Genomic DNA, 16,311 nt, shown 5'->3' with positions numbered 1-16,311 from the left:
TGGCTGGGGTACAAGTATAGTGTAATGGCTGAGGTACAAGTATAGTGTAATGGCTGAGGTACAAGTATAGTGTAATGGGCTGAGGTACAAGTATAGTGTAATGGCTGAGGTACAAGTATAGTGTAATGGCTGAGGTACAAGTATAGTGTAATGGCTGAAGTACAAGTATAGTGTAATGGCTGAGGTACAAGTATAGTGTAATGGCTGAGGTACAAGGATAGTGTAATGGCTGAGGTACAAGGATAGTGTAATGGCTGGGGTACAAGTATAGTGTAATGGCTGAGGTACAAGTATAGTGTAATGGCTGAGGTACAAGTATAGTGTAATGGCTGAGGTACAAGTACAGTGTAATGGCTGAGGTACAAGGATAGTGTAATGTGTCATGGAATGGGGTCATTATCATGTGTTGCTGGGTCATTGTGTCATAAAATAATGGGTCATTGCATCCTGAATATAAAATAATGGGGCATTGCATCCTGAAATACTGGGTCACTATGTTATAAAATGATGGGGCAAATCACCCTGTTATAAAATATTGGGGTCACTGAATTATATATTATTATTATGAAATGCTTAGATCACACTGCCAGATGTAGCCTGGGATCTGTACTACCCTCAGGGTGGCACTGAGCCACTGGTTCCTTTAATGCTGGGCTCTCTTAATGTTCTACAGTGCTCCAACCGTACAAGTATAGTGTAATGGCTGAGGTACAAGGATAGTGTAATGGCTGGGGTACAAGTATAGTGTAATGGCTGAGGTACAAGTATAGTGTAATGGCTGAGGTACAAGTATAGTGTAATGGCTGAGGTACAAGTATAGTGTAATGGCTGAGGTACAAGTATAGTGTAATGGCTGAGGTACAAGGATAGTGTAATGGCTGGGGTACAAGTATAGTGTAATGGCTGAGGTACAAGGATAGTGTAATGGCTGAGGTACAAGTATAGTGTAATGGCTGAGGTACAAGTATAGTGTAATGGCTGGGGTACAAGTATAGTGTAATGGCTGGGGTACAAGTATAGTGTAATGGCTGAGGTACAAGTATAGTGTAATGGCTGAACTACAAGTATAGTGTAATGGCTGAGGTACAAGTATAGTGTAATGGCTGGGGTACAAGTATAGTGTAATGGCTGGGGTACAAGTATAGTGTAATGGCTGAGGTACAAGGATAGTGTAATGGCTGAGGTACAAGTATAGTGTAATGGCTGAGGTACAAGGATAGTGTAATGGCTGAGGTACAAGTATAGTGTAATGGCTGAGGTACAAGGATAGTGTAATGGCTGAGGTACAAGGATAGTGTAATGGCTGAGGTACAAGTATAGTGTAATGGCTGAGGTACAAGGATAGTGTAATGGCTGAGGTACAAGTATAGTGTAATGGCTGAGGTACAAGGATAGTGTAATGGCTGGGGTACAAGTATAGTGTAATGGCTGAGGTACAAGGATAGTGTAATGGCTGGGGTACAAGGATAGTGTAATGGCTGGGGTACAAGTATAGTGTAATGGCTGGGGTACAAGTATAGTGTAATGGCTGAGGTACAAGTATAGTGTAATGGCTGGGGTACAAGTATAGTGTAATGGCTGGGGTACAAGTATAGTGTAATGGCTGGGGTACAAGTATAGTGTAATGGCTGAGGTACAAGTATAGTGTAATGGCTGAGGTACAAGGATAGTGTAATGGCTGGGGTACAAGTATAGTGTAATGGCTGAGGTACAAGGATAGTGTAATGGCTGGGGTACAAGTATAGTGTAATGGCTGAGGTACAAGGATAGTGTAATGGCTGAGGTACAAGGATAGTGTAATGGCTGAGGTACAAGTATAGTGTAATGGCTGGGGTACAAGTATAGTGTAATGGCTGAGGTACAAGGATAGTGTAATGGCTGAGGTACAAGTATAGTGTAATGGCTGGGGTACAAGTATAGTGTAATGGCTGGGGTACAAGTATAGTGTAATGGCTGGGGTACAAGTATAGTGTAATGGCTGAGGTACAAGTATAGTGTAATGGCTGGGGTACAAGTATAGTGTAATGGCTGGGGTACAAGTATAGTGTAATGGCTGGGGTACAAGTACAGTGTAATGGCTGGGGTACAAGTACAGTGTAATGGCTGGGGTACAAGTATAGTGTAATGGCTGAGGTACAAGTATAGTGTAATGGCTGAGGTACAAGTATAGTGTAATGGCTGGGGTACAAGTACAGTGTAATGGCTGAGGTACAAGTATAGTGTAATGGCTGAGGTACAAGTATAGTGTAATGGCTGAGGTACAAGTATAGTGTAATGGCTGGGGTACAAGTATAGTGTAATGGCTGAGGTACAAGGATAGTGTAATGGCTGGGGTACAAGTATAGTGTAATGGCTGAGGTACAAGGATAGTGTAATGTGTCATGGAATGGGGTCATTATCATGTGTTGCTGGGTCATTGTGTCATAAAATAATGGGTCATTGCATCCTGAATATAAAATAATGGGGCATTGCATCCTGAAATACTGGGTCACTATGTTATAAAATGATGGGGCAAATCACCCTGTTATAAAATATTGGGGTCACTGAATTATATATTATTATTATGAAATGCTTAGATCACACTGCCAGATGTAGCCTGGGATCTGTACTACCCTCAGGGTGGCACTGAGCCACTGGTTCCTTTAATGCTGGGCTCTCTTAATGTTCTACAGTGCTCCAACCGTACAAGTATAGTGTAATGGCTGAGGTACAAGGATAGTGTAATGGCTGGGGTACAAGTATAGTGTAATGGCTGAGGTACAAGTATAGTGTAATGGCTGAGGTACAAGTATAGTGTAATGGCTGAGGTACAAGTATAGTGTAATGGCTGAGGTACAAGTATAGTGTAATGGCTGAGGTACAAGTATAGTGTAATGGCTGAGGTACAAGTATAGTGTAATGGCTGAGGTACAAGTATAGTGTAATGGCTGAACTACAAGTATAGTGTAATGGCTGAGGTACAAGTATAGTGTAATGGCTGGGGTACAAGTATAGTGTAATGGCTGGGGTACAAGTATAGTGTAATGGCTGAGGTACAAGGATAGTGTAATGGCTGAGGTACAAGTATAGTGTAATGGCTGGGGTACAAGTATAGTGTAATGGCTGAGGTACAAGGATAGTGTAATGGCTGAGGTACAAGTATAGTGTAATGGCTGAGGTACAAGGATAGTGTAATGGCTGGGGTACAAGTATAGTGTAATGGCTGAGGTACAAGGATAGTGTAATGGCTGAGGTACAAGTATAGTGTAATGGCTGAGGTACAAGGATAGTGTAATGGCTGGGGTACAAGTATAGTGTAATGGCTGAGGTACAAGGATAGTGTAATGGCTGGGGTACAAGGATAGTGTAATGGCTGGGGTACAAGTATAGTGTAATGGCTGAGGTACAAGTATAGTGTAATGGCTGAGGTACAAGTATAGTGTAATGGCTGGGGTACAAGTATAGTGTAATGGCTGGGGTACAAGTATAGTGTAATGGCTGGGGTACAAGTATAGTGTAATGGCTGAGGTACAAGTATAGTGTAATGGCTGAGGTACAAGTATAGTGTAATGGCTGAGGTACAAGTATAGTGTAATGGCTGGGGTACAAGTATAGTGTAATGGCTGAGGTACAAGTATAGTGTAATGGCTGAAGTACAAGTATAGTGTAATGGCTGAGGTACAAGTATAGTGTAATGGCTGGGGTACAAGTATAGTGTAATGGCTGGGGTACAAGTATAGTGTAATGGCTGAGGTACAAGTATAGTGTAATGGCTGAAGTACAAGTATAGTGTAATGGCTGAGGTACAAGTATAGTGTAATGGCTGAGGTACAAGTATAGTGTAATGGCTGAGGTACAAGTATAGTGTAATGGCTGAGGTACAAGGATAGTGTAATGGCTGAGGTACAAGTATAGTGTAATGGCTGAGGTACAAGGATAGTGTAATGGCTGGGGTACAAGTATAGTGTAATGGCTGAGGTACAAGGATAGTGTAATGTGTCATGGAATGGGGTCATTATCATGTGTTGCTGGGTCATTGTGTCATAAAATAATGGGTCATTGCATCCTGAATATAAAATAATGGGGCATTGCATCCTGAAATACTGGGTCACTATGTTATAAAATGATGGGGCAAATCACCCTGTTATAAAATATTGGGGTCACTGAATTATATATTATTATTATGAAATGCTTAGATCACACTGCCAGATGTAGCCTGGGATCTGTACTACCCTCAGGGTGGCACTGAGCCACTGGTTCCTTTAATGCTGGGCTCTCTTAATGTTCTACAGTGCTCCAACCGTAGGCTGAGGATAATAAGGTACCTTCGCATTTACTACAGACGAAGCAGACTGTGGGCGTAGCCAACCTTAAGTGACGTTGCTGATGGGCGGTGCCGAATGCGTCACACTTTAACACTGACTGAGCTTAGACCCGGAAGTGTGCGTGTCAAGCTGGTGTAACATGACTGAGATAGCAGAGCTCCGGGAAAGTGCCTGGCAGGAGTATGCCAAGAGGTTCGGTGGAAGGCAGCCCACAATCGGCGTGTTCGCTCCCGGGCGGGTCAATCTGATTGGGGAACACACAGATTATAATGGGGGCTTCGTGCTGCCCATGGTGAGAACAGCAGGGTTTTTATGCTTTCAATAGGAATTCAGCTGATGCGGGGCACTAGGGCTCTGCTCCTGGCGCCTTATTGTAAGGCTATATCATACATACTAGGAGACGTCTGGGTCATCATAAAATAAGTGCTGCAGAAGACTCAGCCAGCTAACCTGGGACTTGGATTTTATTCATTGTAAATCCATGATGCGGGGCACTAGGGCGCTGCGCCTTATTGCAAGGCTATAGCGTACATACTAGGATATGTCTGGGTTATAATAAAATAAGTGCTGCAGAAGACTCTGCCAGCTAACCTGGGACTTGGATTTTATTCATTGTAAATCCATGATGTGGGGTACTAGGGCGCTGCGCCTGGCGCCTTATTGCAAGGCTATATCATACATACTAGGATATGTCTGGGTTATAATAAAATAAGTGCTGCAGAAGACTCTGCCAGCTAATCTGGGACTTGGATTTTATTCATTGTAAATCCATGATGTGGGGTACTAGGGCGCTGCGCCTGGCGCCTTATTGCAAGGCTATATCATACATACTAGGATATGTCTGGGTTATAATAAAATAAGTGCTGCAGAAGACTCTGCCAGCTAACCTGGGACTTGGATTTTATTCATTGTAAATCCATGATGTGGGGTACTAGGGCGCTGCGCCTGGCGCCTTATTGCAAGGCTATAGCGTACATACTAGGATATGTCTGGGTTATAATAAAATAAGTGCTGCAGAAGACAATGCCAGCTAACCTGGGACTTGGATTTTATTCATTGTAAATCCATGATGTGGGGCACTAGGGCGCTGCGCCTTATTGTAAGGCTATAGCGTACATACTAGGATATGTCTGGGTTATAATAAAATAAGTGCTTCAGAAGACAATGCCAGCTAACCTGAGAGTTGGATTTTATTCATTGTAAATCTATTAATAAAAACCACATCTGCTAATATTAATCAAATGCATATTTAAAGTTGTGGTGATGTTTACATGAAAAAAAGTGCTTTGTAGGGCCTGTTAATATTTTGTTAGAAGGTAAAGACCTCTGGTCATTTAGATGCTGCAGAACTATGACTCCCACATACCACCCCCATAAATAACATATACAGGGACCCAAGAAGCCAGCCCTAGTGACAGTGCCTAAAGGAAATTCTTGCTACTTCTGTCTATGTTATCCAAATAGCATGTTTCTTGTATGATGCATTTTGCTTATGTCTTTACTCCATCTTACTGCGATGGTGCTGCATCAGTTATATTCATGTTCTGTAAGTAGGTCTGTGGATTTTTCAGTTTTAGGATTTGGTATTAGAAGTCTCTGCTTGAACCATTGTTGTCATGCTGTGTGACTGGAGCTATGATTTCATATAATAATAAAAAATATGAATGTCCCTCTACAGGCCCTGCCTCTCGTTACTGTTATTGTTGGGAGTCCAAGAGATGATGGCCAGATATCTATTGTTACTACGGCAGAAGGTGCAGATGAACCACACATGGTGGATTTTGAGGCTCCAAAGCAGGGGAAACCACTTGTACCAGGAGCTCCCAAATGGTCTAACTATGTAAAGGGTGTGATAGAGCATTATCGAGGTGAGAGAGAATCATATTGTTAATGTATAACATTCCCAGTTCTAAGATACTCCCAGTGCTTCTTAGTTTATTTTTCTTTGTATTTCATACGTTTGTGTGTTTCGTAATTTTGTAATAGTCACAGCTAAAAGAACTCCTTATATGCATTACAGGTGGTCCAGTACCTGGATTCAATGCTCTAATTGCCTCCAGTGTCCCTTTGGGTGGAGGTCTGTCCAGCTCTGCATCCCTAGAGGTGGCCACATATACATTCCTACAGCAGCTGTGCAGTGGTGAGTATGTAGCCAGGGCTACCATCATAAACATAGTACTTTGGGCCATCAAGATGTAATGGAATGTTCTGAGCCCATGTTAAAGCTACCCTCACACCAACTGAAAACCACAGATGAAAATACAAAATGGCCAGTTAGTATTAGAAGTTGATATCTGTATGGCTACAATAATTAGGGCAGCCTAAATTAATTTCTAGTTCTGTGATTTAATTTCATAAAATTGCCTCTGGTGCAGTGGATTTACCTTACTGAGGCCCGAGGGGGCTTGGAAGAAATAAGTTAGTATTATAAAGACAACTAGAAGTTAGTGTATGTGAAAATACCAGCATGGTTAAATGGGGGACAGGAGAAAGGTAGAAATATTTTTCCAACTAGTGGCTCAACCAGGACCTGACCATCTCAGTAATATGGGATAATACTAATTTAGGAAGCACATAGATGAGAGAGGCAGGCACTCTGGAAATCCATTAAGGTAGAATAGAAGCTCAAATATAAAGTAAAATCAAAGGTATTTTATTAAAGAATACACATAAATGCTAAGCCTTACGCGTTTCGTAACCAATCTGGGCACTTAATCATAGGCTATGATTAAGTGCCCAGATTGGTTACGAAACGCGTAAGGCTTAGTATTTATGTGTATTCTTTAATAAAATACCTTCAATCTTACTTTATATTTGAGCTTCTATTCTACCTTAATGGATTTCCAGAGTGCCTACCTATCTCATCTATGTGCTTCCTAAAATGGCTCCCCTATGCTGAGGGTCTGGGGCATGAGCACCCGGACCATACCAATACATGGGTAAGCTTCTCTTCAACTTCCTAAGGCTTAGATCTATATTTTTTTTTTAGTGGGTGGGATAATACTAAGCCTGTGTCCCTTCCGGGTCCTCAGATGATGGTGACACTGTACAGAAGGCTCTTGCATGCCAGAAAGCTGAACATACTTTTGCTGGGGTGCCCTGCGGGATCATGGACCAGTTCATCTCTGTGATGGGTAGGGAGGGCCACGCTCTGCTAATTGACTGCAGGTCAGTCTGGGGTGTTTGTGGCTGTGGTAAAGCTCAGCCATGATTTATCTTTCTGTCTCATTGTTCTTTGTACCACCACATCCTTGTTTTTTTCCCCACTCTTTTACATTATTTCTTATGTGTGCTTTAGTTTACTTTTCTTCAGCATATTTTAACTCACTCTACTTTGGCCTAAACCATTTCTAAAGTTGCGATTCATCATGTATCTTTTCCCCCCCAAGGTCTTTGGATGTGACTCCTCTCCCTTTGGCAGACCCAGGATTGGCCGTGCTCATCACCAATTCAAATGTGCGCCATGAGCTGACTGGTAGTGAATATCCTGAACGTAGACGCCAGTGTGAAGAGGCTACTAGGGCTCTTAAGAAGGAGAGTCTGAGAGATTCTAGCATGGAGGAATTGGAAGGTCAGATTGGTTGATTAAAAGACTTTTTTTTTACATTGCAGGTGGATAATAGGAACTACAGTACAGGTATAGGACCCCTTATCTGGAAACCCATTATCCAGAAAGTTCCGAATTACGGAAAGGCTATCTCCCGTAGACTCCATTATAAGCAAATAATTCTAATTTTTCAAAATGATTTCCTTTTTCTCTGTAATAATAAAACTGTACCGTGAACTTGATCCAAACTAAGATATAATTACCCCTTATTGGGGCAGAACAGCCCTATTGGGTTTATTTCATGGTTAAATGATTCCCTTTTCTCTGTAATAATAAATCAGAACCTGTACTTGATCCCAACTAAGATATAATTACCCCTTATTGGGGGCAGAACAGCCCTATTGGGTTTATTTCATGGTTAAATGATTCCCTTTTCTCTGTAATAATAAAACAGTACCTGTACTTGATCCCAACTAAGATATAATTACCCCTTATTGGGGCAGAACAGCCCTATTGGGTTTATTTAATGGTTAAATGATTCCCTTTTCTCTGTAATAATAAAACAGTACCTGTACTTGATCCCAACTAAGATATAATTACCCCTTATTGGGGGCAGAACAGCCCTATTGGGTTTATTTCATGGTTAAATGATTCCCTTTTCTCTGTAATAATAAAACAGTACCTGTACTTGATCCCAACTAAGATATAAATACTCCTTATTGGGGGCAGAACAGCCCTATTGGGTTTATTTAATAGTTAAATGATTCCCTTTTCCCTGTAATAATAAAACAGTACCTGTACTTGATCCCAACTAAGATATAATTACCCCTTATTGGGGCAGAACAGCCCTATTGGGTTTATTTAATGGATAAATGATTCCCTTTTCTCTGTAATAATAAATCAGAACCTGTACTTGATCCCAACTAAGATATAATTACCCCTTATTGGGGGCAGAACAGCCCTATTGGGTTTATTTCATGGTTAAATGATTCCCTTTTCTCTGTAATAATAAAACAGTACCTGTACTTGATCCCAACTAAGATATAATTACACCTTATTGGGGGCAGAACAGCCCTATTGGGTTTATTTCATGGTTAAATGATTCCCTTTTCTCTGTAATAATAAAACAGTACCTGTACTTGATCCCAACTAAGATATAAATACCCCTTATTGGGGGCAGAACAGCCCTATTGGGTTTATTTAATGGTTAAATGATTCCCTTTTCCCTGTAATAATAAAACAGTACCTGTACTTGATCCCAACTAAGATATAATTACCCCTTATTGGGGGCAGAACAGCCCTATTGGGTTTATTTAATGGTTAAATGATTCCCTTTTCTCTGTAATAATAATACAGTACATGTACTTGATCCCAACTAAGATATAAATACCCCTTATTGGGGGCAGAACAGCCCTGTTGGGTTTATTTAATGGTTAAATGATTCCCTTTTCTCTGTAATAATAAAACAGTACCTGTACTTGATCCCAACTAAGATATAATTACCCCTTATTGGGGGCAGAACAGCCCTATTGGGTTTATTTCATGGTTAAATGATTCCCTTTTCTCTGTAATAATAAAACAGTACCTGTACTTGATCCCAACTAAGATATAAATACCCCTTATTGGGGGCAGAACAGCCCTATTGGGTTTATTTAATGGTTAAATGATTCCCTTTTCTCTGTAATAATAATACAGTACATGTACTTGATCCCAACTAAGATATAAATACCCCTTATTGGGGGCAGAACAGCCCTATTGGGTTTATTTAATGGTTAAATGATTCCCTTTTCCCTGTAATAATAAAACAGTACCTGTACTTGATCCCATCTAAGATATAATTACCCCTTATTGGGGGCAGAACAGTCCTATTGGGTTTATTTAATGGTTAAATGATTCCCTTTTCCCTGTAATAATAAAACAGTACCTGTACTTGATCCCAACTAAGATATAATTACCCCTTATTGGGGCAGAACAGCCCTATTGGGTTTATTTCATGGTTAAATGATTCCCTTTTCTCTGTAATAATAAATCAGAACCTGTACTTGATCCCAACTAAGATATAATTACCCCTTATTGGGGGCAGAACAGCCCTATTGGGTTTATTTCATGGTTAAATGATTCCCTTTTCTCTGTAATAATAAAACAGTACCTGTACTTGATCCCAACTAAGATATAATTACCCCTTATTGGGGCAGAACAGCCCTATTGGGTTTATTTAATGGTTAAATGATTCCCTTTTCTCTGTAATAATAAAACAGTACCTGTACTTGATCCCAACTAAGATATAATTACCCCTTATTGGGGGCAGAACAGCCCTATTGGGTTTATTTCATGGTTAAATGATTCCCTTTTCTCTGTAATAATAAAACAGTACCTGTACTTGATCCCAACTAAGATATAAATACTCCTTATTGGGGGCAGAACAGCCCTATTGGGTTTATTTAATAGTTAAATGATTCCCTTTTCCCTGTAATAATAAAACAGTACCTGTACTTGATCCCAACTAAGATATAATTACCCCTTATTGGGGCAGAACAGCCCTATTGGGTTTATTTAATGGATAAATGATTCCCTTTTCTCTGTAATAATAAATCAGAACCTGTACTTGATCCCAACTAAGATATAATTACCCCTTATTGGGGGCAGAACAGCCCTATTGGGTTTATTTCATGGTTAAATGATTCCCTTTTCTCTGTAATAATAAAACAGTACCTGTACTTGATCCCAACTAAGATATAATTACACCTTATTGGGGGCAGAACAGCCCTATTGGGTTTATTTCATGGTTAAATGATTCCCTTTTCTCTGTAATAATAAAACAGTACCTGTACTTGATCCCAACTAAGATATAAATACCCCTTATTGGGGGCAGAACAGCCCTATTGGGTTTATTTAATGGTTAAATGATTCCCTTTTCCCTGTAATAATAAAACAGTACCTGTACTTGATCCCAACTAAGATATAATTACCCCTTATTGGGGGCAGAACAGCCCTATTGGGTTTATTTAATGGTTAAATGATTCCCTTTTCTCTGTAATAATAATACAGTACATGTACTTGATCCCAACTAAGATATAAATACCCCTTATTGGGGGCAGAACAGCCCTGTTGGGTTTATTTAATGGTTAAATGATTCCCTTTTCTCTGTAATAATAAAACAGTACCTGTACTTGATCCCAACTAAGATATAATTACCCCTTATTGGGGGCAGAACAGCCCTATTGGGTTTATTTCATGGTTAAATGATTCCCTTTTCTCTGTAATAATAAAACAGTACCTGTACTTGATCCCAACTAAGATATAAATACCCCTTATTGGGGGCAGAACAGCCCTATTGGGTTTATTTAATGGTTAAATGATTCCCTTTTCTCTGTAATAATAATACAGTACATGTACTTGATCCCAACTAAGATATAAATACCCCTTATTGGGGGCAGAACAGCCCTATTGGGTTTATTTAATGGTTAAATGATTCCCTTTTCCCTGTAATAATAAAACAGTACCTGTACTTGATCCCATCTAAGATATAATTACCCCTTATTGGGGGCAGAACAGTCCTATTGGGTTTATTTAATGGTTAAATGATTCCCTTTTCCCTGTAATAATAAAACAGTACCTGTACTTGATCCCAACTAAGATATAATTACCCCTTATTGGGGCAGAACAGCCCTATTGGGTTTATTTAATGGTTAAATGATTCCCTTTTCCCTGTAATAATAAAACAGTACCTGTACTTGATCCCAACTAAGATATAATTACCCCTTATTGGGGGCAGAACAGCCCTATTTGGTTTATTTAATGGTTAAATGATTCCCTTTTCTCTGTAATAATAAAACAGTACCTGTACTTGATCCCAACTAAGATATAATTCATCCTTATTGAAGGCAAAACAATGCTATTGGGTTTATTTAACATTTATATGATTTATTAGACTTAAGGTGTAGAGATCTAAATTACAAAAAGACCCCTTATTCTGAGCATTCTGGATAACAGGTTCCATACCTGTATTAGAATAACTCTCTTTCATTGTAATAGCACTAAATCAAACTTATATCTGTTACAAAACTAAGTATAACCTACCTTGTTACTCAAACAGCTGTAATCAGGAATTAGCTCGGAGGGGGATGCTGAATATTGGTGAGTGTTGCAGGCAGCTTTCTTTAATTTATTTGGGTTAGTTTTATATGCAGTTAATGATAGTTATGAATGAAGCAGATTTTATTAAAGCACACACTACCATGTCCTTTTGGTTGCTGAAATAATTAGAGTAAGGTTTGCTCCTTGCCAACATATGAATTTATGTGTGGTTAATTTATTCCTGGTTGACATCTACGCAGTACTTTGTATCTCACAGCAATGAAGGAGAGTCTGACAAAGACATGTTACAAACGGGCTCGTCACGTCATCTCAGAGATAGCAAGAACAACAGATGCAGCAGATGCCTTGCAGAGGGGAGACTACAAAGCATTTGGAAAATTAATGGTGGAGAGTCACAATTCTCTAAGGTAGGTTAGCTTTGCTGTTCACTTTGTAAAGGGTTAATTAACTTTAGATGAAACCTCATCCCATTTGCATTACCCTTCCCTTGGAAAAGTAAAGACCATTTTCTCCTAAGTATGTACCCAAATAAAGACCTCTGAGTGTTTGCACTTCCTTCTCCTGAGCTGCTCTCTTTTTACTGCTTGGGCGGTGATGGGGCTTAATCCTAACCAAAATGTCAATGTCTTTTTTGGTTTCATTAATCTTAGCGGTGTAAAATTTTTTTTATAGAACTTAGGGTTAAAAAGGAAGATTGGTTAAGGTAGCCTAATTTACTAGCATATATGTGTTTAACTACACTACTAGAATTTATGTTTGTCTTAACTTAGGGATGATTATGAAGTCAGCTGCCCGGAGCTTGATGAACTGGTGGCAATAGCATTGGAGGTTCCCGGTGTTTACGGCAGCCGAATGACAGGCGGAGGTTTTGGAGGCTGCACTGTTACCTTGCTGGAGGCTTCTGCAGCTGAGGGAGCCAAGCAACAAATTAAGGTAAAATGGGAATGGTATGTTTATGGCATACCTGGCAATGGTATGTTAAGCATACAGAGGTAAGTAGCAAGCAAACCTGAAAGGCAATGTCTGTTAAGGAATGCTAGAATTTGCATTTGAGTGTTCTGCAGGTTGCATGTTGTTCATTAAGGCATCAGTGTATAAATGACATAATTAGCGATTGCTTCATTGAGAACTGTGGGTGCTATACAGAGAGAGACCGAATGGTCCCTGCTCTGTTGCTTGATCCATTTTAGTTTTGCCATTCTTGCATCTTTTTCTAAAGTGGATTACAAACTCCCCATTTGACTTTGCTAATAAGAATGATTGTGTTTCCCTTGTAAATTTATACAGCATGTTGTGGTCCCATTTCGGCTAATTTCCTGCATTATAATTTCTTGCATTACAAATAATAAGCTAAAATTGTATCTGGCAAGACCCTTGTATCATTTTTTTTGCAGCGTATCTGGTGACACTTGCCAATGGATGCTTCTGTGTACAGTTCTGGGCATGGCCAGTTCTGCACAGAGTTCCTGAAGTGCTGTGGAATTAGTGTGATACTTTCATGGTGCTGCTTATGGCTGTGAATCTACCTGGCCATCAGCAGAGCTGTTATTAGACACCCCCACCGGTATTTCAAAAATTGCTCCTCAAATGGAGCTAGCTACATATAATAAGGTTGTTGTGAAATCGGTTGTTAGTGTAGGCATCACTTAAAATAGTGCCTATTGGAGATGCATCATTTAACAGGTAATCAAAGCAGGAAGAGAATGGCACACAGCTTTTAAATCTGAAATACCATGCCATGTGTGGCTCATATCAGATCAAGGGCCACTAGATTGATATGTATACTGTGTGCTGTTGTATGATTCATTTAATCCTAGCTATTACATTGCAGTGTTGCTGTTTCCTGAAGGGAGATTATAAATGACCATGATGCTGGGGAATTTGTAAGAAAATCCAGTTTATTGTCATAAAACAAAAAGTTAAACCTGTAGGTTTACATAAAACATTTCGTAAACAAAGCAGAAAGCCCTTGACACTTAGAAATGCATTTGTAAATTTAAAGAAAATACTAAATGCTGCTTATTATGTATTGGGCAGTCTTCTTCCTCCACTGGTTGTATCATTAATAAACATCCCCTTTTGTTTCTGCTTGCAGGCAAAATACAGAGGCTCCCCTACATTCTACATTACCAAACCTTCTGCCGGTTCTGGTATAATGACAGAGTAAACAGGAGAGAGGCCAAGGAATGAGCCGCCCATTCCAAGTAAAATAAACGGTTCTTCTATTTTAATCTCTGTACAGTGTAAGGTTTCTTTCAGTCTGTGATGTCAATGCACATTTACTTGGTAATTACTTTATTAACAATAAAAACAAAGTTTTTAGTTATCCTGTTCTCCCAAAACACACTGCAACAATATACGTAGGACATGTTTCTGGATTAATAGAGCTGCATCTGGAGGAAGCTGAGATGACCATGTCTTTTTAAATACCAATTCACTAATCCTTTTAGGTCTGTTTTGCTAGAACATTTAACAACAACATCTAGGGCACTGCTGGTTACCCATAACTGTGCTACAGTCTTCCTTATAATGTTTGAATGCTGAAACTGTATCTACAAGGATTATAGAATATTTTATAGGTGCTGGCTAGAATAACACCATATTTAAAGGATTCTCTTCAGAGAGCCTTTACCCAGCATCCACCGTTCCAAAAATGTATTCCCTCTATTTTCCCATAAAATGAATAACCTCTTATTCTGGCACTTTGCCCTCTTTCCCTGTATGAATTACTTTATATATCCTAGTCAGAGTAGAGTAACACAGCTTATGCTAGGTGTATAGCTAGAGGTCCTGTGGACCAGTGCCCCCTTATTGCTTAATAATTTACTAATTCCATATACACTCCTTGCCTCCTTACAAGTGTGGTCTGATTAATTGTACTAATAATTGTTCCCCTCAGGCATTGGGTCCACTTTGCAGTTGCAACCTCTGTATCTCTGCTCTTTTCACACTCGTTTACATATTTTCTCACATTCTCTGTCCCCAGTCTTCTCTCTTTTTTTCTCTCTTCTTCATCCAAACCGTTCCTTTTTCCATTCTGTCTTTCCTGTACCCTCCTCCTTATTATCTTCTCTGCCTGCACACATCTACATCCTTATTCCATGAAAGGAAGACCAACTGACTTACCTAATCCCCCTCCATAGTAGTTCCTTTAGTGCTGACCCTGACCTTTAACAATAAACAATAACAATAAACTCTGATAAACCTGCATTAGAAGTATTTTCTGGTTGTCATCAATGGCAGGTAGAGGTGCTCTCTTTGTCTGGTCATTCGGGGACTTAGTTTAACATTGAATTAAAGTAGACCACCTCTTTGCAGGTCTAAATAAGTGAAAGGTACTTTTCCTCAGATTGACATAGGTGGCATCAATATTGAATTGGTTGGGTGTGGCCTAGAGCCAGAATCGGAGAGCTCATTGGCAGAGCTATCATTGAGAAAGGTGCAAACTTCTGTTCAATATTCATTATAGTGCTGGTCCATGGTGAAAAAGCAAGGTATTGCCACCAGCTGCACCCTACCATACCAAGGTTTCTGCCTGTTTTAACCATTCCTTTAGTTAGGATAATTCTCTTGTGGCAACTCCAGTGCCCTCTTCCTTTACAAAGTAAAATATTCCACCTTTTCATAAACTGCAGTATAAAAAATGGCAAGTTATTATTTACATAGCAAAAAAAATAGTATTTTAAATAGGATTTGGTTTTTAAAGCATGCGTTGTGTTTGGATATTAACAATTCCCATGCCCCAAGAAGCTAAGTTTTTCATGTAGCATTACTAGAGTCAGGCATTTGGTAATTCTGTGAAAAATGGCCTGTTTACGGTAAAGCTCCCATCATTCTTAGGCACCCACATGTAAAGCATTATTGGAGTTGTAGTTTTATAAGAGCAATAAGCTGCCTATGCATTGTTTGGCTTTATTGCATGAAGTGCTGGGAATTGGCGATGGAAGTGGTTTAAATTAGATATGTCAAAATCTATAATTTCCAACAACTCCAGTTAGCCAAAGCCTGGATGAGGACGCTGGAAGCTGCAGTTCTCAACAGATGGGGAGATGGAAGTTTGACCACCCATCTCGGTGCTCCATCTCTTATTGAATATTTCACCCCGATTTCAGGGTCATGGGAGCAGATGCTCAGTTCAGACTTCGGCAAGAGGGAAAGGGTTAAGGTGGCTTTGGTGACAAAGTGCGAGTGATAAGCCAGTGTCCAGATTAGTTTTCCTCTCTCATGCGTCGTAAAACTGGCGCTCCACTTGCCTGTTGAGGGAGCCGCCAGACATCATGGTCCGTGTGACAAATTCTTTGGTGACCTGTTGTGTGACTGTGTTGGAGCCCTCGATACGGCGGGTGGTGACACTCATTCCAT

General features: G+C 39.9%; 2 protein-coding genes across 5 annotated transcripts in view; one reads left to right on the top strand and one right to left on the bottom strand.

Moving 5' to 3' along the window:
• galk1 (galactokinase 1) overlaps window positions 1-14,272 on the top strand; it is a 15,755-nt gene extending 1,483 nt beyond the window's left edge. Inside the window, exons 2-9 of one of the 2 annotated variants that reach the window (XM_012952544.3) lie at window positions 4,272-4,596; window positions 5,983-6,172; window positions 6,325-6,444; window positions 7,337-7,472; window positions 7,694-7,875; window positions 12,206-12,356; window positions 12,720-12,882; window positions 14,045-14,272. In XM_012952544.3, the coding sequence (XP_012807998.2) occupies window positions 4,444-4,596; window positions 5,983-6,172; window positions 6,325-6,444; window positions 7,337-7,472; window positions 7,694-7,875; window positions 12,206-12,356; window positions 12,720-12,882; window positions 14,045-14,116 (1,167 nt within the window). In that variant the 5' untranslated portion in view covers window positions 4,272-4,443 and the 3' untranslated portion in view covers window positions 14,117-14,272. 2 annotated transcript variants of the gene reach the window in all.
• Window positions 13,828-16,311, bottom strand: part of itgb4 (integrin subunit beta 4) — a 44,360-nt gene continuing 41,876 nt past the window's right edge. For all 3 annotated transcript variants that reach the window (XM_018097872.2, XM_002939974.5, XM_004918457.4), the window contains one exon: window positions 13,828-16,311. In XM_018097872.2, coding sequence (XP_017953361.1) covers window positions 16,172-16,311 — 140 coding nt within the window. In that variant the 3' untranslated portion in view covers window positions 13,828-16,171.

The sequence above is a fragment of the Xenopus tropicalis genome, chromosome 10 (genome assembly GCF_000004195.4).
Source record: "Xenopus tropicalis strain Nigerian chromosome 10, UCB_Xtro_10.0, whole genome shotgun sequence".
In the NCBI taxonomy this organism is placed as follows: Eukaryota; Metazoa; Chordata; class Amphibia; order Anura; family Pipidae; genus Xenopus; species Xenopus tropicalis.
The sequence above is the reverse complement of the archived record's forward strand: the minus strand, read 5'-3'. Positions and strand labels throughout refer to the sequence as shown.